Source organism: Phasianus colchicus, chromosome 2 (genome assembly GCF_987193195.1).
Source record: "Phasianus colchicus chromosome 2, bPhaCol1.hap1.1, whole genome shotgun sequence".
NCBI lineage: Eukaryota > Metazoa > Chordata > Aves > Galliformes > Phasianidae > Phasianus > Phasianus colchicus.
Window position 1 is genome coordinate 2,514,140 of NC_143437.1, and position 23,732 is coordinate 2,537,871.

At 42.7% G+C, this 23,732-nt stretch overlaps 1 protein-coding gene across 8 annotated transcripts in view; it reads right to left on the minus strand.

The window, feature by feature from the left end:
* CCDC85A (coiled-coil domain containing 85A) overlaps positions 1–23,732 on the minus strand; it is a 62,386-nt gene that overhangs the window by 21,830 nt on the left and 16,824 nt on the right. The window contains exon 4 of one of the 8 annotated variants that reach the window (XM_090134519.1): positions 1,770–2,793. The exons of 3 other annotated variants lie outside the window; for them this stretch is intronic. Coding sequence is in view for 3 of the 5 variants with exons in the window: in XM_031597884.2 (XP_031453744.1) it covers positions 20,052–20,110 (59 nt within the window). In the remaining 2 variants the exon portion in view is untranslated. Of the gene's footprint in view, positions 1–1,769; positions 2,797–19,762; positions 20,111–23,732 lie in introns of those variants that run through there. 4 more of the 8 variants (XM_031597887.2, XM_031597886.2, XM_031597884.2 and 1 more) reach the window with 4 other exon arrangements.

Genomic DNA, 23,732 nt, shown 5'->3' on the forward strand with positions numbered 1-23,732 from the left:
GAGCTCCCACTGCTCCTTATCTGCACCATCCGAACGAAACACCAACCTTTCAGACAAGATCTCCTCTGTTTATTTCCCAATTATTTCACTGATGGGAAAGTAGTTTACGTACTTCCTCTCCTCAGAACATAAATAATTGAGCAAGGCTTTTGTTTCTAAAGGCTGTTAGAAGCCACCACGTGAGAAGGAAACCAGGATGCAGGCAGAGCAACCCGTCCCTGGCCCTCTGCCCCATGCATGGGGATGGACACCATGGCCACACATCTGTAACTGCTGCAATTCATATTCAAAATATATCAAAACCAGACTACCTACTGTGATATTACCCAGCATGAGCTCTGCTACCACAGTGCCAAGGGCAAGGGAGGTAAAGTAAGTCCAGAACTGAGCTGCAGGGGTGGCTGCTGTAACCAAACACAGACAGCATCCTGAAATTTCTGAAGAGAACTCAGAAATATAGACAACCTTGGCCACCTAAGGCTAGAAAATGCCACTGAAACAATACAGTCCAGCTTCCTGCCTTGCAAAGACAGAGGAATTTCAATAATAATCCCGGGAACATCCGGTTTCCTTTTCTCTGCTGGAAGTGAATACAGTCAAAAGAAGGCTGTGAGCCTTTTCTCCCACCTAAAACTCTGGCTGAAATAGAAAAACTATCTGTCCAAAATTCAGAACAACATTCTTGATATTATAAGATCAGAGTTGATAAGTTATTGTAGGAGATTTTTATTTTCAATTCCTGTGGCACTACAAAGCATGACAAGCTGTTGCAATCCAACTGCGTGACTTCCTGCCATTCATCAGCACCACCCCACTGTCACGTTTACCTACGGAAATAGCAGAAGAAAACCTCTCTCACCCAACCTCTGTTGCTTCATTTACATCACATCGTGCACAAGAACTCCACAGAAACTTTCAGATTTCATGAAGACTGAAAAAAAAATCTCAGCGGATAGGACAGGAGAGCAAAAGGAATCTCCTTTCCTCTCATCCTTCTAATAGCAGCAATTAGGACTCCAGTTGACACACAAAGCAACTTCTTCCTGGAAACATGCCAGAGGCTCAGGAAAATTACAAGCTTGACTTTCCTGTACACAGATGCATTTCGATCAGGCTCCACAGTAACAGCAGCAGCAGAATTACTGAGCACAGCAGATGTTGCATGCTCCCTACTTCCCTGCTGCTGCCTGCCTGCACAACCCGGCCAGCCTGCCCTATCCACTAACACAGTGCATCCTCTCAGGCAGCTGAGAGCATCTTTCCTTGGGACCCAATGCTGCTGGAAGCTGAACTCTGCCCATCACTCAGAGCTGCGTGCCCTACAGCACTCAGGCAGCAAACGGAGCAAGAAGAGCAGTAATGGAAGTACATCCGCTCTCTTTGCTATGTTTTCCAGGGCCTTTTGTTCTGGATTTTGTGGTTTGTTTTTTTTTTTTTTTCACATACCACTGTTACTAACAGGCAGTAAGGATTTGACCCATCATTAAGCCGCTTCACGGGTTGGAAAGTTGTACTAAGTCAATATTTTTCCATCATAGCATCCCCTGTTTGGCTGCCTCTCTGTGGATAGAGCCCTTCCACCCCCCTCAGCCCTTCAGGTTCCATCCCTGCTCCCTGCCAAGAGATGCTCACAGCACTGCCGAAACGGCCAGCTGAGCTTTGCTGAGAGCACTGCTTATGTGGTGAGCAGCAGCCCAGCTCCAGGCAGGATTTACACTGTACAGGACAGCAAAAAAAAAAGCGCTAGGGTGGCAGAACACGTGCAACCCAAGGGAGGTTATTATAAGGCCACACACTTTTTATGGTGTGAATGAAACAACTTCCTCTAGAAACATCATACGTGGAGATAACGACGCTGGCACTCAGTAGTAAAGATGGGAAGGACTCAATTCCTGTATTCCCCACAAATAGAGGCGTAACATGCTCTAATGACACTGCAAAGAGCACTTGAGAGCACCATTGTGTTTTGGTTTTCTGTAAATTACTTCAAATTGCCTTCAGAAGCAAACCCTGAATTTCTCACTAATCCCACTAATCCTGCAGCTTCTCACAATCAGCAGAAAATGAAAAGCCCAAGCTCCAGCAGCATTGCTCCCCCAGGTTTGCCAGGTGTAAGGCTTGGGCAGCCATGGTGGACACTCCATATGTAAATAGAATTAAAGCTTCCAAGCAACACTGTAATGTCACCTAAATATCACATGGTCGAGATGCCATCCCAACATGAAAATGGGTATGCTGTTTTCAGTTGAACAGAGAAGAAGCACAACGTTCAGCGACGTCACCCATGGCCCTGAGCTTCCTCTGGCTTTGACCTCACACCAAAACTTCACGTTTGGACAGCAGACACAGTGCAGGTACCACTCCAGGGCAACAAAAAGTGCAGGACTACCTTTTTGTTTCAGACTATGCACTCACCAGACATCAGCTTTCTTTAACAAGCAAGGCTAGTAACAAAGAGAACCGCTCCAAACTCCCAGATTTGCTTGTTGGTTTTATTACCATCACCACTGCAGACATCTTAGATTCCGATGAAAATGCTTGATGAAATGTTGAGCATGAGCATGAAAGTCATTGCTCGGTCTTAGAAGAATATGAGACTAAAGGGTCAGGTCTCAAAGGGATTAGGTCTTCTGGTTAGAAAAAGATTAAGGGAAAAGCTCGCACTTGGTTTTGAAGCTTTAAGAAGGGAAAAGAGAAAGGGAGGGAGGCAGGGAGCTGGCAAGGAAACGCGACCTCAATCTGAACTACCGCGTCAGACAAATCTCTTATTGCAGAAGCCAGAGGAATGCAGACCTGCTGGAAAAAAAAAGTAAAATCAGAAGAAATAAGTAATAATCAGTAAACTTACTTTCAGAAAATCACCTTACCTTTAATCCTTATTCTTAAGGCAAACACAGTGTTTCTTATGTTGCAGTAAATTCCCCAAAAACGTGAAGAGAAGCAAAAACCATTTTCTAGACAGTTTTCTTCAAGTCATCCCTTACCTCCAAAGAAAGCCTACGACCCCTTGAGCATAGCCAAAGCTCAGAAATGCTGACCACACAATGGCAAGTCCAGCTTCATGCCAAAGCCCAAATAATTCCCGCTGCTGTTGCTACATAGCCAGCTTCTTCCTGCAGCTGGCAACTAGGTACGCTGCAGAAGAAACACACTTAAATTATCTGAAAGTGTCTTTCACTGAAAGCTCTTACGACCTCACATTCATTAAGTGCCATGATATAATAGTTGCAGAACTGACAAAAGTGACATTTCACTCCGTTTTCTTAAAAATAGCGCTACTAGCAGATAAGGCATTTAATGGATTGAGCCAGCAGGGTCGGAGATGGAAGCTGGTGACTGCCCCATCGCAACTGAGTTTTCAAGATAACACACAAATGTAAAAAAAGAAAACCCCCAGAAGCCTATAAACCATGTGTTTATAGCAAGTACTGGCCAGACCTAAGCTCTGGTTTTTGATCAGTACAGAAATTTCATCTGAAAAACATTCCCCCTCGTCTCTTCTGTACAAACTTTCACACAGGTAAGCAAAACTACCAGTAGAACTGCCTGCTGTAAGCAAAAACGAATTCTGTCTATCCAAGGCACACACAGCAAATGCTCAAGCTCACCAGACAGCAGCACAGCAACTGCGTGCCGAGCTGCCATAAGGCTCACCAGTGTCTATGTCTGGTGCTGAGCAAGCATTTCATCCCACCATCAGCCTCTAAAAGTATTATCTGCACCTTCAGGAGATGTGGTTTTACTAGGGGGGTAACCCTGGCATCCAGACATGTGAGAATGTCCATTTCTGTGCCTTCTGTGAAGGTGTCCCTGCCCACAGCCACAGGATGCTGGGCTCCCACGTATCACACAGGGTCTAGCAGAAAGCAGCCCTACACCCATGGCCAGCACCAATTGGAGCACTGGGCAAACATCTTTGCAACTTCTTACTGGTGAAGACAGACGAAGGTATTTCACACCTCACAGAAAAGCTTTTCCACGCTGTAAAAATAATTCCCCACACTGCGTACTGCAACTCCTCTCTAATTTCCTTTCCCTGCTGAAATAACGCACAGGAGCTTACTGTTCGCTCAGTGCACTGAATAGAGCACGCATCAAGCCAAAGCCACTCCTAAAGAAAAAAGAAAAAAGACTGTTGAATCAGCAGTGCCACACGCTGCACTGAACTCACGCTGCTCCAATGGCATCCACCACTCGCTTTGCCCTATGTGCTAAGTACGCACACGCCCAGGCAATGAAAGACCACGTATTTCATTAAATAATGCTGGGCTATAACTCACAGTTAATGTCTCGGCACAAATTAAAAGGGAGTTTAAACTCTACTTCCCCTCGCTGATGAGTATCTCCGCTGGCTGCCTTGCCACCCTGGCAGGGTGCACAGCCACTAATCACTTCTGTTTTTACAGGGCCATAAATGGGCTGTATCACGTTGGAGATGACTGATAGCAGAGGCGAGGCGCTGGGATCTGCACTCCTGGGCAGAGGCACGTGGATGGATAGTACATTCATTCATATCTATCTACATTTATTTCCACATCTTTTCTCTTGAAGAATTTACCTACTAACCGATTTATACACACAAAGTGAGGCGCAGCACATGGGGCAAAGTTACTTGGATTCCCAGTCAACTCCTGGCCAGCTGTAAAGGCTGTGAGTGGCAAGGGCAGCTCATCCAGGATGATCTCCTCTGTTGTGCCAACAAGCAACAATCTGTATCATTTAATTTGTATACATTTTCATCACGCTGAGAGTAATTTCCCAAATGCTAGTCTTTACCTGCTAATTGCAAGTTTATATTTTTACCAGTAATTGCTTTCACCTGCTGCTCCTGATGCTACAAACTTTAAAGGACTCAAACACTTTTTTTTTTTTAACCAAGAGAACGGTTTATCAGAGCACGTTGAGACATTTTGTTCTCTAATCAAGTCTTCTTCTTGGCCCCGTGAGCCACAACATAAAAGTTAATCAAGCATAAAAGAAGTCAGGGATGTTGCTACTCAAAACAGCCAAATTTTACAAGTCATATTTCTTAACCGCATGAATATTTCACATCTGTTGTTCATTTGTTCTTGCTTCTCTGCGAAAAGACTGTAGGAAAATGTTTATTTGAAATGTCACCTCTTCATACCAAGTTTAAGTTCAATAAGCTCACAGCACATTAAATTGAAAATTTGTTGTATGAAAGATGAGTTTGACTGAACTGCAGTTTTTGTAACATAATAGCACGTAATCAAAGGTAAGATTGCTATCCCCAGCAGAAGAGCCTCTAATAAAAAATATCTGGTTCACACTAACAGGACGGGTTAATCAGTATTTCCCCCCAATCAAATCTCTCAGAATCACAGAAATGTTTGGGTCAGAAGGGACCTTAGAGCCCCCCAGCCCCACCCCTGCCATGGGCTGGCTGCCCCCCACCAGCTCAGGCTGCCCATCCAGGGATGGGGCATCCACAGCTATCAGGACAGCAGAGACAGGGCTTCACCATTATCTGAGAAATTTCTTCTTTATATCTAATCTAAATCTACTCTCCTTCAGTTTAAAGCCATTCCTATTTGTCCTATCACTCGAGCTTTCCTGCAGCTCCCTCTAAATACTGCAATGCTGCGACAAGGTCTTCCCCAAGCCTTCTCTTCTCCAGACTGAAGAAGCCCAGCTCTCTCCTGTCTCCATAGGAGAGGTGCTCCATCCTTCTGATCATCTTTGTGGCCTCCTCTAGACCCATTCCAACAGCTTCAAGTCTTCTGTGCTGGAGGCCCAGAGCTGAACGCAGCACTGCAGGCAGGCCACACTTCTTCTGCAGCCCAAGGCACGGTGGAGGCCTTCTGAGCTGTAAGCACATGTTGTCAGCTCATGTCAAGCTTCTTATCGATCAACAGCCCTAAGCCCTTCTGCTCAGAGCTGCCCTCAGTCCATCCTTATACATTATTCATGCTTGGGATTACCCCCACCCTGGTGCAAGACTTTGCACGTGAGCTTGCTCAGCTTCAGGAGGTTTGCAGGGCACATATCTTAAGACTAAATCCCTCTGCATGGCACCCCTGCCATGTGGCATGTCTCTTATACATTTCCTGCTTACTACACTACAAAAAAAAAATAAAGTTCTATGCATCTTTTTTCTCTTCATATAACATTTGCTAACTACAATTGCTTAAGTCGATTCTCAGTTTTTACTGCGTTTATTTGAAGAAACACTCACTAAGGATCAGACTGAAGTCTTCTAACTTCACCCCATTTTCACTGGTGCAGTTGTCTGACAGTTTCTGAGACAGAAATTAATACATAGATATTTTCCTTACTCGGTGACTTACTTACATCTACTTATCCATCAACACAACCATGTGCTTGAACACAGAGAAAGGCCAACAAAAATAGCTGAAAGCTTGTGAAAAGCAGTAAGAGTGGGCATTTGCCTCCATGTCCTCAAAATTCTGCTTCCTACCTTCTTGTCAAACATTTCTCTTTTGTTTGATGTGTTTATCAGCTGGATAAATATGCACGCTGTCAAATTTCACACTCTGAAGCATCACCCTGACCCTGGAGCAGACATTCACATTGTGTATTTTTGCAGCTGGGGAAGACAAACATGCTTTGAGAAGAGGCAGGAAGATTGAAATCATATAAATGATGAGATGGCCGTAAGATTAAAGCAAAACTAACTTTCTAAAATAATTATAATAGCAAACAACGCATTCAAACCAATTTAGATCATGTAGCAAAGAAAAGTCAGAGGGAAAGTTTCAAAAGAGTAAAGAAAGTCCCATTTACAAATGTGCCACTTCTGGCCCTTTTCAAGGCTCTAACAAATACACACACAGTTCTGAATGCTCATACAGCTACAATTAACATCATAAAAATATGTCCTATATATGCTGCAGATCCCGTATTTGCTCTAAGAACAGCTTTGCTGCCAATTCCCAGTAATTCAGCATTTTACACATGTGTTGAAGAATGAAATATTTGACATAGAATGCAAACAGACTTTTTGTAAGAGCATTCTGAAGATCTGCACAGGTTGTTCTTTTAATTCTGCCGGCTTATCCCACAATAAGCCACTTACCAAGAGGAGCAGTGCATACGTGAGCACTTACGGGTAAGTGCTGCTCTCTCTGCATACGTGTATTTCCATCCCAGCATTTCCACAGTGATTTCATTTTCAGCTAACACTTTTCTCTCACATATAATATCTGCCACATAGCTGTAAGTTTAGGATATTGAAGGGTGAGATCAATGATTTCAGCAAACCCAAGCCAAGATTCATTTTAAGAGCTAGTTGAAAATACCTTCCCCATACTGAAGATTCCATTTTCCTACTATTTTTCAGGTTAATAATGGGAATGTATAGGGCCAACTGTGGCTTGCCTGTTCTCTTACATGACCTGTCACTTTGGCTTTTGCTAGGATTTATTTTTTTTCTGTTTTGACTGTTTCTCTGCATTCTTCCTTGCAGACAGCCACTGACCCAATAACCATTTGTCAAGGGCTGAAATTCTGCTCAATACAGAAGTTCCAGCTTGAAGATTGTGCCACTGAATATCAGACACACATGCTGTTCAAGCACCAGCTGCTAGCGTGCAGGATGTGCTGAGCGATTATGCTCTTATATATTTGTTCCTACCAAGCCAGTTTTGCCACAAGAACAAGTAGTAACCCCTCCAAGCAGGAGTCACAAGAAGCTGTTGCACTTCTCAGCATCACATAGTGTAGAAGGAACAAGAAGAGAATTAAATCAGTACAGGCCTGCTCTCTGCAGCTCAGGCAGGTGATGCCAAGGACGGCTTTCCTCCTTCCATGCATCCCTTAAAGCAGGAAGCTGTTCTCACCTCTCCCCAGGGCCTACTGAGAGAAAACACCAACCTCTCTGCTCATTTCCAGGTTCACTAACAGACTCGGAAAGTGAGCACTTAAAGCAGTTTGGTTTAAGGGATTCTAATTCTTAAAAAGTGCCCTAAACATAAGTTACTTGATGATATATCTGTTAATGATATATTTCCTGAAATAAAAGGGTTCAAACAAAGAATGTTCTCATTGGAAAGAGCCACAGAGAAAAGCTGTATGGATAAGATTAATAATCCCCAGGGGCACAAACTTTTGAATTTATTTGAATTATTCAATACAAGCAAGCATGAAGAGAAACGATTTTCCCTAAAAACACAAAGGCAAACTCCATGTTCTCTGTTCTCTCTTGCAGTATGCTCTGTGCAGCTCTGCTGCATGGCACACGTTGCATTTCCCTGTGCCCTTCTCCACCATCACAACTCCTGCAGCACAGCAACTTGGTTTTCACTTCAAGTTCAGCAAACTCCACAGCAAACACATGCCATATACACATATACCACTGCTGGCAGCAATTCCTCCAGGCACTTTGAGTGACAAGCAGCACAGCCCCACAGAAGTGGCAGGGGAGCTGGGCCCCAGGCCAGGAGCACAGAAAACCACCAGCCTCAGGCACAGGGGCGCTGAGCCCTGCTGAGAGTCAGCTTCTGCACAAACCCCACGGCCTCCTCATTCCCATCTCCAAGGCCATCAATGCCCTGTGCCCACCTGCAGGTTGGCTGTACTGTGGTGCAGACAGCAAGCAGCCAATGCCCTGAGTGTGATTCCCAAGGAGAAAGCACAGTGCAGCCAGGCAACACACCACAACCAGGCCTCAGCCAGCAGCCCAAGTCCCAGCTGAAGCTAAGGGTAACTATTCCCCTTCTGTAGGGATTTGTCTACTGGGCACATTCACCCTGCAAATGCTGTGTGTACCCACTGTAAGTGCTGACATCCACTGGAAATCCTCTGCATATGCTGACGGTGATTTGTTGTTTAATAAATTACAGGTCAGATTTTCAAAAGGCTTCATTCCCATTGAGGCCAGCAGCAAAAACTTTTCTAGAGTCAAATGGAGTGAGAAGTAAACTCAGAATTTTAAAATCCTTCCTTATACGTAAAGGCTCACTAAAAGAAGAATGAGTAAACAGACATGTAAACTGCTTCAACAATTATCTAAATTCAAACCTGACTAAACTGTGTCGTTTGCAGGCATTTCACACCAAACCATAACAGCTGTGAAAGCCAAAGGGAAGAACAGAGAGAAAGAAATGAGAGTCACAACTGTTGTTTAACTCTGAATAGGATGCAGGATGACTGAGTCCCAACCTCCCCCTGAATCATAATAGAAGCAGTACAATGTTTCTCATGGAAAAAGTAGCTCTGTGTCATAGCAGTAACATGTAAAATTTAAATTACATGAATAATTAAGAGGAGTTTAATAGTTATCATAAATAAGTTTCGTGAAAATAGTGTCTCATAAGGGTTTTAAAACCCTTAATAGTATAGTAAACAGAAAAGCACTTGCAGAAGACCATTTTTACCTTCACAGCATGGCCCATTTGTCCTAGTAGTCCATTTCCAGCAGTAACTACCATGTATCTGGAGTTGCAGGGTTTTCTTAAGGTCAGCTTGAAGTTGCAGCCATGTTAGATCTAAGGAAAGATCAAACCTGCTGCCTCCACTCTTGCTGAGGTCACATCACTCAGGGCCTGATCCTGCACAAACCCCCAGAGCTGCCCAAGGTTGAGCTGGGTACCACAGCTCCCCCAACAAAAGCCATTTCCTCAGGAAACCCAAGTGCTGGAACATGCATCAAGGTGCAATGCAAGCACCAAGGCAATTCGAGCACAGCCAAACCTCACAAAATTTGGGTCCACAGATTTTCCAAAAGTGCTGGTGAAGCACGGCCTCTGCCAGCCTCCCAAACCCTTCCAGCTCTTGGATGGAACAGAGCCAGAATCAGCATCTCACACTCACACAGAACTAAAGGAAACCATTTGGCCTTGCAGCAAACCTAACAGTTATAGAAATCTTATAAATAACTGTTAAGCAACTTCACACCTGAGGCTTCACAAAGGCACTGGGCAAACGAGGGGCACTAAGAAGCTGCTATAAATGTTCAGAAACATTATTTCAGGACTGTCATTTCCACTTTCCCTTAGCTAAGGTGTTACTCTAAAAAGAAAGTGCTAAAGAGAGCTCTGCTGCCTGGAGTAAGATTAAAAATAACGTTTCAGGGCATGCAAGGTAAATGCAGGAACGTACAGGTATTTCAGAGACCTACTTATTCCACGCAGTTGTAGTTCTCCCTCATCTTCCCCTTCTCATTGTGCAATTATTTCTAGAATTAATAGGATGTAGAATTGTACTTAGAATGAAACAGTAGAAACTGCAGAGTTGGTTCTGGTTTTATATGATACTCAGGAAACCAATTTCTCAGCTTCCTGAACTGCATTTGCAGGTGTTGGTGGTGGTTGTTTTGTTTTTGTTTGGGTTTTTTTTTTTCTATTTTGCAATTTTAAAGATATTCTGATTTTAAAAACAAATGCTGAAAGAAAATAAAGTCTTTAAAAAAGACAGATGCAAATAACAACCATTTGCTTCATAGTAGCTGTAGTGCAGTCAGACAGCACTCACATCTGCAAACAGAAACCATTTATAAAAATTAGTCTTGTAAATGATCACATGTAAATCTATGGGAAATCAATGCCCTCAGTTTCTATTATAAACTATTAAGGCATTATTACTTCTCCAGGAGGAGAAATAAGCTCTTTTTTTTTTTCCCCCTGTATCATTTTGAAGGTCAGATGCAAAGCCCCTCATAGTCAGCAAAGGCTCCCCCTGACTTCCACAGGTGCTGGGTAACACCCTCAGCCCAGCCCCAATCTTGTCTGCAATTCTATTGCATCCTTCAGAGAACACCCTGGAGTTGTTCTAAGTACACCTAATCCGTAAGGACAACAATTCAATGAGTTTCTAAATTTATAACTTGGAAAGTAAAACAAAAAAAAGAAAGTTAAAACCGTGACTTAAAATCTGGTCCAAAGCACCACCCATCTTTCCTCTGGCTCCATGCTCTCTCCTGAGCTGGAGCCTCTAGCTCAGACTTATCCTATATCCACGTGTTCAGAGCAGAAAGCACAAGTTAACTCACTCACCACACAGAAACAGGGCTGTCCCTGGAGGACAGCAAGGTGGCCATGCTCTGCACACCCACCCTTACTGCACAGGCTGCCAGCAGCACCCCGACTGCAGCCACACACAGGTGGAACCCTGCACACCTTCACTATGATTACACGGTTTGACATGCAGTTTGCACATGTGTGTTAGGAGATACACAGCATGCAGATGTATTTAAAGGAGTGGGAATGCAATACTGATATACAGTGAGTCTTCACTACGACCACTTACCAGCATAGCGGAAAGACTATCAATGAATTGAGTGCCTATCAATGAATGAACAGCTTCTTAGCTAGCTGAGCAAGCACAGGAGTGGCTCCCACTCCCTGTAGCTTCACAAGGAGAACAGCAATGCTATGGGGAAGCAAAAGCTACAGAAGTGTGGGGCTGAACCCTCCCTTACACCAACAGCCTACAAGCTGCAGACTTGGCACAGTCCCTTCCCATGAACTTCCCACATGCACGGCAGGCAGCACGACATCACTGTCAGAGGAGAGACATGAGTTTTAGTGAAAACAAGAAGTCCAATAAGTGAGAGATGGAGGAGGCCCCTGGGAACAGTAAAGGCTCCTCCTTGAATCTCACCGTCCCTCCCTCAGGTGGTTTAATAAAGAGCAGGATATTGCACATCATAAAATGAAAGATAAAATTCATAAGAACTTCTTGTGTTCCACTCAGTCTGTTTATGAGTTGGCAGCTTTGTAATTTAAAAGAATTGAACAGTACTTTCCATACAGAAATTATTAACCTAAGAACAACAATACCCTCATCCCTCACCTGCAGTTTATTACATTTCTAGCAAAATGACAAATAAAACAAGCACCAGCCTTTCACCTGCTTCAAGAATTCAAATTCCTTCAAACTGACCCCTGTACCCTACAGGACACTGCAAGCCAAAAATCACTGACTTACTCCTTTTTTGATTTTTTATTTGTTTTTTTTCACCTTAAGAAAATTTAAACAAGCCAAAGCTGGAGATGAGTAGGTGAGTGCATAGGAAAGGTAATTTAAGCTTTTTATTTATACATTTAAATTAAATTTAAGGAGGTGTTCAAGGCCAGGTTGGATGGGCAGCTTGATCTAGTATTAGATATGGAGATTGGTGACCCTGCATGCAGCAGAAGGGCTGGAGCTTGACCACCCTTAAGGTCCCTTCCAACCCAAGCCATTCTATGATTCTATGATTTAACATGCAAATAAAAAGTCAGGAAAATACATAAACAATGCAGTCATCACCCTATAATCATTACAGCTGCTTGGTGTAGGTCTCATCACACCCCTCTTATTGCCCTCCTAGCATGCACTAGGAGGGAAGTTCTGCTGTGGGAAGAACAATAACCCTTTGGGCTCTCTCAGTGCAAGACACAATAGATTTTGCTGGAGGCAGTGTCTGTGAGCCCTCAAGGCTGATGTGGATGAGACAGAGCAGGGAAAGTACAGAGATAACGTAGCAGAAGGGCAACAAGCAATGTCTGCAACAGCCGATGTCTTGCTGAATCGTCTTTTTATGAGTAGATTTGCTCTTAAGGCTTGACCTGGAATATGCCATGACTACATTAGAAAAAAAAAAGTAGGTCAGGATAGCAGAGGACATGGGTCAAGACAACATTTCAGTAGGTTGAGGCTACATCGTCTTGCTCACCATATTGATAAAGCTGCCACCTCTGGTGTGTTGACCTTCTACCTGGGCAGACCCTTGCAATAAACCTCCTTCTGCAGAACTCTGTAGGGCTGCACAGAGCTGCCAGGCACACAGCAATGCAGAGCACTGCCACCACACTGCTGCATAGCCCTGGGGATGAGGCCAGAGCCCCTAACAAAGCTCTCCTGTACCGTGCTAGGTTTAGCAGCCTCAGCCCTGTTTTGAATCTGCTGTGCCTTTTCTCTGATTTCCTGGTACTGTTGGAGTGTTTCTTTCTCGCCTTTGTTTCGCATTTATATCTACTCAATCTCTTTTTTTTTTTTTTTTAAACTGTTCAGAAACATTTTCATACAAAATGTGTGTATCTTTAGGATTCAATCCGTACAATGTTCTTCCCATACACAAAGCCTTAACTAATTTTCTTCTTGCAAATTCCCTTAAATACAACCATCCGCTTGCACTAAAATCAGCTCAAGTATTTAATGCTCACAGACTTCAAAAAAATCAGAGCATCAGGATGAGCTCACCCTGAGTGCCAGCCAAAGGAGGCAGAGCAGCTGCATCACCACTGCATCTCTACATACAGGCAGGCTCAGCTCAAGATTCCCCACTCAATGAGCAAGACTCTGTGAGCTACAGGGACCTATTAAAAAAAATAAGTAATGCAAACATTTGAATTAATGAATCTGCAGCATAAAAGGGTAAATACAGCCTGTAAGTGGACTACTCAACTTGCTGTTTGAGCAACACAGGTATTCTTGCACTGAAATCAGATTAGTCCTTCCACATATAGGGGGAAGATGCTGCAGACAGACAGGCAGACTCCTGGCTAAGTTGTCCTTTGCAGCAGAAAGCACACCTTGGGGTTTTGTAGAGCAAAGAGAAACCTGAAATACATTTACTGGGGAAGAAAGCTTGTTCTAGTTGATTATGACCCTGGACATTCCCAGAAGTCATATTTTTTTTTTTTAATTGTAATCGTTTTCCAAGTATAATTAACCTTTCTAGACTGTAAATTATATATTTCAACAATGTATAAATTTATTCCATTTTGAATTCTGGACTACTTCCTTTTTTTTTTTCCTATCTTTCAGAATAGCTCCTACACTTTCTAGGAGAAAAGTAAAATAAAGCTTCAGTCTACCTTCTGCCATTACTCACCCTTTAGAAGTCAATTTTTTTCCCTCCCCTTCTCCTCCATAACTGTCTTTTTAATCATTCTTCATCAACTTACCATTTTTTTGTCCCTGATCAACAGAATTCCACTTATAATCACAATAAAGCTTATTCAAAATATACACACATCACCATGCTCTCCACAGCATTCACAATTCCATGTGACCCAACAGCATCTTTGTTTTGTCCAGGCAGTGCTGTACATGCATAGAACTGCTTCCAGCTTTAATGCTCAGGTTCAATGCCAGTACTGATCATGCCATCATTTTCACATTGTGAAGCATCTCTTTGTTATTTCACATTCTTACTACAGCTATCCTAGCTGAACAGTAGAGCATTCATATTGGCCATAAAGAATGGCCTGTGTGCCCTTCCACCTCACAAACCCAACTAACAAAGGATTCACTCCAGCAAGAAAAAAACCTAAATAAAAACAGAAAAGGGTTACTAACACTAACAAGACAGTATCTTTTTAATATCACAGCTGAAACAAGATGGTGACATTACATCTGATTCTAATTAAATACAGTATTTTTTACCAGCTAAATTAAGTTGATCCTAAATACTCTCTTTCAGGGAGCATGTAAACAGGAGGGGGAATGGCTGTTTACAAGGATGGTCAGTGATAGGACAAGGGGGAATGGCTTGAAACTGAGACAGGGGAGGTTTAGGTTGGATATCAGGAGGAAGTTTTTCACCCAGAGGGTGGTGAGGCACTGGAACAGGTTGCCCAAGGAGGCTGTGGATGCCCCATCCCTGCAGGCATTCAAGGCCAGGCTGGATGTGGCTCTGGGCAGCCTGGGCTGCTGGTTGGTGACCTGCACATAGCAGGGGGTTGGAACTGGGTGAGCATTGTGGGCCTTTGCAACCCAGGCCATTCTACAATTCTAAATAAGTTCGCTTCTCTATGGAATTTTTCCAAGCACAACTCATATGTTAAGCAAGTGCTATCCACAATGTGGTGTTACTCCTAAAGACATTTGAATCTTTTTCATGGAAGTGTATTTGAAACCTCCACTGGGAAAAGCTTTGTTCAGTTGCTGCTCTGTTGGGGTTTTCTTCCTGTACTCACACTTTGGTTGTGAATTCTGAGGATGTTTCCTTTGTTCTCTCAAATGTCACTGCCTTTTCATGTTCTCACAATGTATTTAAAGGCCATTTGTCTTACTTGAAGGGCATTTGAAGGAATAGCAGTAGCCTAACATCCCAATTCCAATCCTACACTGTGCCAATTTCATCTCACTGCTTGCCTGAAATTTCCTTTACACTTCTCCTTCAGGAACCTGCAGACACAGTGCAGTAGCTGCAGAAAGAAGCAAGGTGTCATGAGCAAGAAACAGCAAAACAAAGCTACAAGTTTTCTGTAGAAGTAGCAGTGTTAAATACTGTCACTGAAGCATCTCAGGTAGAATGCTGGCACTTTCTGTAGGGCTGGATGAGCTACAAACAACTGATCTTCAAGTGCTAGACTGCTGGAACGCAGGCGAGGAGCACTACCACCCCTCAGGTGAGGCATCAGGGCTACATGGGGTTTCACACTCAAGCTCACAGAAGACAACTGATCGCTAGCAGCAAGTGCCAGCAAGTTATCGAGCAGCTCAGATTCATCTGCAAGGTCAATACTTTGAGAGCACAGCATTTTCAGGGTGTCCTTGGGGGTATCTCTCTGGCTGTTCCAGCTGGTAGAGCTAGAGGTGTTGTTCCAGAGGAGCTGCAGAGCAGATCTCCCAGCAGCTCAATCTTTGTGAGCAGCAAAGCACAGAATGACACTAAGGGAAAGGAGACTGAGGCAATGTAGATGCAAAGGCTTTGTCTCTTTTTCCTTAACCTAGCACGTTCCAAAGCAAGATTTAAGCACCAGCCAGCAAGGGTAAAAGGGTAACACTTCAGCTGTAAAATAAACAGTGTGATATAACTGCTGTTGAAAATAAGAATTGGGTCCTGCTATTCAACGCTTCTATGGTGCCACCTGTCCTGAAGTGAGCAATAACTTCTCATCCAGACCCCTGGGACGTCCAAATAGCAGTTGGGAGACAGAATCCAATGTAAGCAATCCACCTACATCACTAGCTGTGCAAAGCTGGGTATTCCATTTTAGCCCAACACTGATGATGCTTCTGTCAGGTCTTTATCGCTCCCAAGAGATACTGAGAAGTCTATTATTTTAGTAAGCTTTACTTCTAAACCTCTAAGGTTTAAAAATCCCTGTCAAAGTGAAATACAGTTTATTCTTCTCACAACTGTACATGCAGATTGTATTTTTCCTAAAGCCTCCAAAAAGGCCAGGAGACAGACTATTCATCAGAAAAACATCCAGCTGAAATTCAAAGTCACGCAAATAAGATCTCAACCCAGCTGCTCACTTACAAATAAAATAGCCCACAAACAAGGGAAAGAAGGTTCATCTCCTTAGCTCTGAACCGCAAAGGATGCTGTTCAATCCCAGGCAACTCTATCCACAATTTAATTCATTTTATTTTTGAAGTTCTACTGCTGCAATCATTACCTCTGGATTTGCTACCAAGCCTTCCTCGTGCATCAAATTATAGAATTCACACCACTTAAGCTCTTAGCTCTTACTGGAGAAAGCAGAAGTTCAGAAATGGCTGTGAGATACCCACAGGAAAAACATTATTCCCTTTTCACTTCAAAACCTTAAACTTATTCAGTCTTGACCTCATCAAGATACTATCAAGGTAAGTGTACAGATTCCAAAAATAGTGTCAGCACCAAGATTACTTGTACTGCACATATTCCTGGACACTTTCCTTCTATCTATCTCCTCTGACATGATACCCAGAACATCACTAAAGCTTAGTATCAGATGATGGCATTTAGCATCTGGCACTGCAGCAATTACTGAGCTACTGTGACTGAGTACCTCTCCCCAAGTAATCCCCCCATGCTGGCACTCACATAACAACCTGACTTCTGAAGCAAGCACTGATCTGCACTCTGACACGGGATGTGTTCCCAGGTTGCATATCTGACATAATGTAAAGCAGCCCTAGTATGAATTTCACAAGCAGACTAAGAGTTCTGGCATTCTGCAAGCTATTATGCTCCATATATTTGATATACTCAATATATTTGATTCATACACACTTCCATGTCAGATGCCATTGTGTCAGACTGCCCCTCTGCTGCCATCTGTCACATGGCAACAAAATGGAATGGAGCATAATTGGGAAGGATCAACACTTACCACCATCCCACCAACATCCACTTCTGATATCATGGGCCAACATCATAAAATAGGAGGCATTACTTTCAGGACAGCCCTCATACTTGTGCCTTATATCTAGACAAAAATCACCAAAAGCATGCACCAGGTTTCCCAGCTTTCTCCCTTTTTTCTTGGCTCCAGTACAGCATCCTCAAACCTTGACACCACATCTGCTCCTTGTTTTAACTACTCATTGCATTTTGTGAAATGAATACTGCCTATAAACCATGCCTTGTACTTCTTTACTGTCCTTCTGCCCTTCACAGGCTTTATGATTCCTGCTGACACTTCCTACCTGGGAAACCTCAGACCTGGGAAAGGATTTTGCTTTGGTTTCTCCAAGGAAAAGAATATAGACAAAAAACCCTCAAATCAATTCGTTCTTAATGGAAATAATCCATTACTTAATTCTCAGGAGTCAGACATTTTGGGGTAGTTCATGTGTAAGAGCTCTTTCTCAGCTTCCACATTAAGATCCAAAGCTACCATTGGACCAAGAGTTATTCTGCATTTGATTTGGACTTGCAAGACATTCATTCCTACCTTCATTATGACATCTCAGCCATTCCTTTGTCATTCAACTGAGAAAAGCAATAGCAAGCTCATGGTTGTTGAAAACAAACCCAAGTTTTCTGCAACAGCAACATTCACAGAATCACCAAAGGCTGGAAAAGCTGGAAAAGACCTCCAAGATCATCCAATCCAGCTGTCCATCTATCACCAATATTGCCCCACTAAACCACGTCCCTCAGTACAACATCAACACGTTCCTTGAACACCTCCAGGATGGTGAACCTACCACCTCCCTGGGCACCTGACCTAATAGCCAACCTGAATCTCCCAAGCACAACTCAAGGCCATTCCCCATAGTCCACTCCATTCACATTGTACTTTTTTTTTTTTTTAAGGGTTTAAAAGATGGAGATGCCAACATTTTTAAGGAAACTGTCTCTTTCATGACCACAGTAGCTCATCAGACAGTCAAGCCAAATTTAGGTATGAAATTCCAAACGCTGATTGTTCTGATAAATTTAAAGTGACAGATAACAAAGCAGGGAGATGTACAAAGAACAACCATGATGGATTTTCATCAAGCAGAATATTTGCCAGTTTGCTGCTCTGTAGGGCTTACTGTTGAAAATGCACAGCAATCAGTGGTGAGCAGCTCTGAGGACACTGCAGCTGTTCTCAGGTAATCAGAGCAGGGGAATTACAGGTACCTGAGAGTTAATGCCTCTCCCAGCCAGGAGAGGCACAGACCTGGCTTATAAGTTTTGAAACTGCTTAGCATTGAATTTTCTGAAGAGATGTTGCCATAGTGGAAAACAGCATTTCCTAAAGAGAAAACAGGTCAGAGAAAGGAATTCTTCCCAGAGTGGGAATAATCTCCTCAAGGCACATCCTCAGACAGTTTCCCTCCTCAGCAGACAGTTTTGCTTATAATTACATTTATTTCTCATTCCAAAATCATAGCACAGAAGGGTGGAAGAGTATTAGGAATGACCCAAAAGGGGCAAAAAACATGACAGGTGGTGTTTGAAGTAGAGAGAACACATAGTTACTGCACTTAGAGAGGATGAAGTGCTTCAGGACTCAAAACAGACTGGCAAGCAGAGCTACACTGGCTTTGAAGCATACTGCAAAACCATGCTACAGTTTCCAATGAGTGAACATAACCTATACCACAACCCACGCTTGTAGAGAACCTTGGGAAAACTATGTTCTTAGTCATCAGGACTTGAAAAACCAAATAGAAAGAATTCACCTTGCTATTTCAGCCTTAACCACACTTATGGTTGATTTGAAAGATATTTTTTCCCCATTACCTAAACAGCGAAAAGAGCCTTGCTCACAGAAGCGTGCCTTTTTTTAATTGGAAAATAAAGAAAAGATATAGAAATACGCTGAGCCTTTGCTTTGGTTAGCCAAGACACTGCTGAGCCCTTCTGCCATTCTGGAACTGCATGAGAGCCTGTGTATAACTGAGGATAATGCAACACCCTCTGACCAAAGCTAAGCCAGTGCCTCAGCAGATGGCTGTAGGCTAGGAACCAAAGTTACTCCATACCTGAAAACTTCTACTTAGATCCACCACACAGGTGCTAGGGAGACAGGCAACACAGGATAAAGGCTTTGGCAGTCCCCATTGACTCCTGAAGTGCCATTGGCACTGACAATTCCATCAGTACACACACAAATGCAATTTCTGATACTGCTGAGCTGTTCAACAGCTGAGTTGCTCCTTCCTCTGCCAAGACTCCATATGCACCAGTCACCTACAGGATCTCCAATGTACACTGTCAGCTCCTTTTACACAGTCAAAACTACTGAGATGAGACATTCAGTGTGGATGAGCTGCACACATTTACAGAGCTCTGAGCTTAAGGAACCAGCACAGTTATTTCCAACCTCCCACCCAGTGCCAGCATCAAACCCAAGTCTCTGTGCAGCAGGAGAAGCCCCTAAGCCCTGTGCCACAGAGGGGCATTTTTTGTGTGAAAAGCACAATTTTAAGATCTCCACATTTATTTTTCAAGGGCTTTTGCTTGTTTGAAATGTTTATCAATCATATAAGATTCCAAGGGGCGCAAACAAGTGATAACATGAATAATCCACTGAAAACAAACTCTGCATGTTGTTTCTACAGTTTTAAAGGTGATAAATCATCAAATCACCAGCACAAGACCACAGCAGCTATTTCATGCATGAGGCAGCACTTCATCATGGTAAATTTAGCAGTGCCTTTATTGAACTGACTGCAGTCTCTGTCCAGCTTGCAGAACCCAAATAGGTTTTTCACATTATATTTCTCAGAGCTCAAAGTAAATCACAGCCTCAGCTTCATCTATCTACTGGACTTTTAGAAAACAACTTCACCTTCTCAAATACTGAACTCCTCGGTGAATCTGAGGACAGTTTGAGGACTGGAGTTGAAGGAAAAAATCTCCTCCCAGTCCCAAAGGCTCTGGCAGAACAATCACATTAAGGATTGAAGAGTTAGTTTCCACTCAGTCAAGCTTCTGTTTGCTTATTTGCTGCACGCTGTCTGGCTGGTTGCTTTTGGTGGTTGCCTAAAATAAAGGAAGGAACTAAGGTAGTCAATTAGCAATGGAAAAGAACTGAATGACAGGCCTACAATGTAGCTACATGCTCTTCCTCTGGAGATCAATGGCAATTACTTCTACAAGAAGAGAAGAAACTGAGTACAATCAATTTCCTTTCTCCTTCCTACTAAAAACAAAATAAAAGCCATTTCAGCATTTTCTCAAATTTCTGTCCCTCCTCCCCAGTTTGCTGGCCGTTCTCTTCTGGCACAATCCCTGCTTGTGCCCTAAAGGAAATATTACACGTCTGACTGTGCTAAGCCTTCCTTCCAACCCCACCTGTTTTCTTCACTATAAGCATTTCAGTATGATTTCTCAGACTTTAATTACTGCAGGAAGCAAAGTTTTTGGCAAAAGAACATCAAGAACACCACATGTTCCTGTGGAAAACAGTAAATCCCTTGGCTTTTTCATTTTTTTTTTTCTTAATATATCAGGCAGAAGTTTTACAAAGAAAAGTCCTTTGATAAACTCAGAAATACTTTTCTCGTCTATATGGAGTTTGGAGGCTTTTCACCCACCACAGCTTTCTGTTTGCTTTTCCTTTTACCCACACTGCCTGATAGAACCCAGGATCATTTGGCTTTCTACCCATCTACTCACAGCCAGCTGGGCAGGAACAGGAGCCAAGGGGAGACTACACATGGACTTCAGCCTCATCTAAAGGTGTAAGAAGACTAACAACACAGGAAAACCACACAAAAAGGCCACACAATCCTACAGTTCTCTTTTCCCACAACTTTCACAATTCCCACTGCAGTTCCCCATGTAGTCCTGCTTTCCTGAAAAGCACTGAAATACTGGTGGAATTCCTTGACTTAAGAGGGAAAAAGCTCCAAACCACATCCACAGCAATTGTGACTTCCAGTATACTGTCGAGCACAATCTGTATTTATTCAAGAACATCAATGTATTGTTATTTCCTAAGCAAACACTGCTGGCCTTTTGCAGTCACCTGTGTCAAAAGCAAGTAGACAAAGCATCATTCCAAACCCCACAAATGTAATCAAAGTTCGTGACACAACAGCTCAAGTGCTACTCACATACAGTTATTCTTCTGAAGCATTAGATAAAGCCTTGCAGTCAGCAAGGATGTCTCAAAGAGCTCCTTATACTCGTTCTTTTGCACAGAGCAGACCTAATTCCTGCACTCAATACACTAACAGCTTGGCAACGTACATGTAATAATTCTACTTTTTCTTCTATTTGTTGAATCTCAGCCTGTATAACTGAATAGCTTCCATATAACCTGCTAATATCCTCTGTACCTTCTTCTGCTTGACCTACCCTTTGAAAGACAGATTTAGAATTCCCTAAAACATGCTTCACATCCTACCCCTACATTAGAATGGAAATAAGGGGGGATATGTACAGCCCATAGATACTTATTTCCCTGCAAAGCCAGGCCACATGACACCTGGAGATACAATTAGCAGCAAACACATCAAGATCCTGCTGTGAGATAGCAAAAGTTTTAAACAGTATGTATATGGCAGCTTAACATGGGTTTTGCATCTATGCAATATATAATTACATGATTATCAAGGAAGGCACTCCAGCATTTGTCAATGAAAATAATCTATTGCTTTCATTGTAATTAATCTGACACAGCTATCCATCTGTATACATATTATCATATTTATGCAGTTGGGCGAATATTTTCAATTTGATGTTAAATGAAACTGGAGGTCCCTAAATAAATACTGCTGTGTAAGGATACACTTAAAGGACCAGCAGTTTCTTCCCTCATTCATTAATGTGTTTCTTTCATTTGTTCCCAAGTACTAAGGCACAGGCACATAGGAGATCATCACACTGCCATTAATGAAGACTGCACCATGTCATTTAAATAGCTGCTAGACAAGTACTAACCAGAGGAACACCTCCAGCCCATTTCGTTCTGCATAACACCTCAACACTACCAAAAATAAACCAAGGATAAGTAAGATTTTTTTTTTTTTTTAGGACAGTCATCTTTTTAGCCAAATTACAGTTTTACACATCAGTGCTGGTACAGGTGAGAGTCAGCCTTCATGGGAACAGGCACAGCACTGCTGAAACCACACAAATAACATCAGCTTTGGATGCATGGGACAGGCAGGGCTCACAGCAGCTACAACTGGGTTGGAGGTGTGGGAAGGGAACCCACGATCCCAGAGCCTCCCTCGTTTGGGGGATTCTGGTCAATGTTACCTACTTGATCTACATAAGCTCTTTTGAAATGCCCAAAGCAGAGTTTCCAAACCAAGATTTAATTAATGCTTACCTATCAATATGCTCTGAACTTTAGGCGTGTATAAGCTCCCTGAAGCACATGATTTCTTCCAGTTTAATGAAGAATCCTTTGCCCTTTAAAAGACAGTCCTCAGATGAGCAAATGCTGCCACTGTACATACAAGGAAAATGCAGAAAAGCTCACAGAGGTCAATAGAACCACTTCAGCATACCAGGTTAGAGCAGTTCAGAAATGACCACGATCCAGGCCTAAAGACTCAAGGCTACACAACTGCAAAAAGCACACTCAATACATTAAGACTGCAACCAAACAGATCTACTGAGCTCTTTTTCTGTTTGTTTTTCACACTTCAGACTACTGTGCATTGCGCCCTGCCTGATGGACTGCTCTGATCATGCTTACATGCACATCTCTAAGCTTTTAAGCAGCTCTACAATGGTGAAGGAACAACACAGTGAAAGCCATCAGGATCTTCCACTGAAAATCTTTATTAGATCCTTACGTACTGCTGGAGCTGACCTCTTTGCCATATTGCTGAATCTGTCCTATTTTGTGTTTGAACCATCAGTCAAATCCAACCAGCTTAAAGCAGAAGTACAGGATTTTGCACTTTGAAGAGAGACAGCTGATAAAGAGTACATACAGTTGTAGTAACAAGTTATTAAAAGTAGTACTTAGTTGTTTAATAGCAAAACTGAGTATCCAAGCAATTGGATCACCTCACTTGTGCCTGCAGATAGCATACAGTGTTTATAAAAAGGCAACAAGAGGATGTCTGCCCTGTAAAAGTGATAAAAACTTGACAGTGCTGGTTTCTCCATACTTGTTAAGACTTTTGTTGTTCTAACATAATTGCTTTTTCAGCAGCACTAATAATCAAAGGAATGGCTTTTAGAAATTAAAATTAATTGGTTAAAAGTAGACAGAAAATATTTTTTCTCCTTTTTCAAGAGGAAAGCTCAGATTCAGAGTATTTCAGCTGACACAAACTTCTCACAGATGGCACAACAGCAGTGGTTAAAGAAGTTAATAATGAAAGACCCCTGCTGTCCAGTATGCAGAAGAGTCCTGCTGTACAGAAAGCTTCAGTAGAGAAATAGAGGGTATATATAAGAGACTCACATTTCTACGGTACCAACTGCCAGGATTACCAAACAAGCCCCAGTCACACTTCTCCACTGTCAGGCATTACAGCAGATTTGCAGTAAGCACCATTAAATTTGAGACACCAAAACAGGACAGCTCAGAGGTACCATGGAAATAAAGTCCTGAGTGCCCACTGTGAGCCTGGCAGCATTAGTGCTACCATGATGGCAGCTATAGCACAGCAGGAGGATGCTGCAACACATCTGG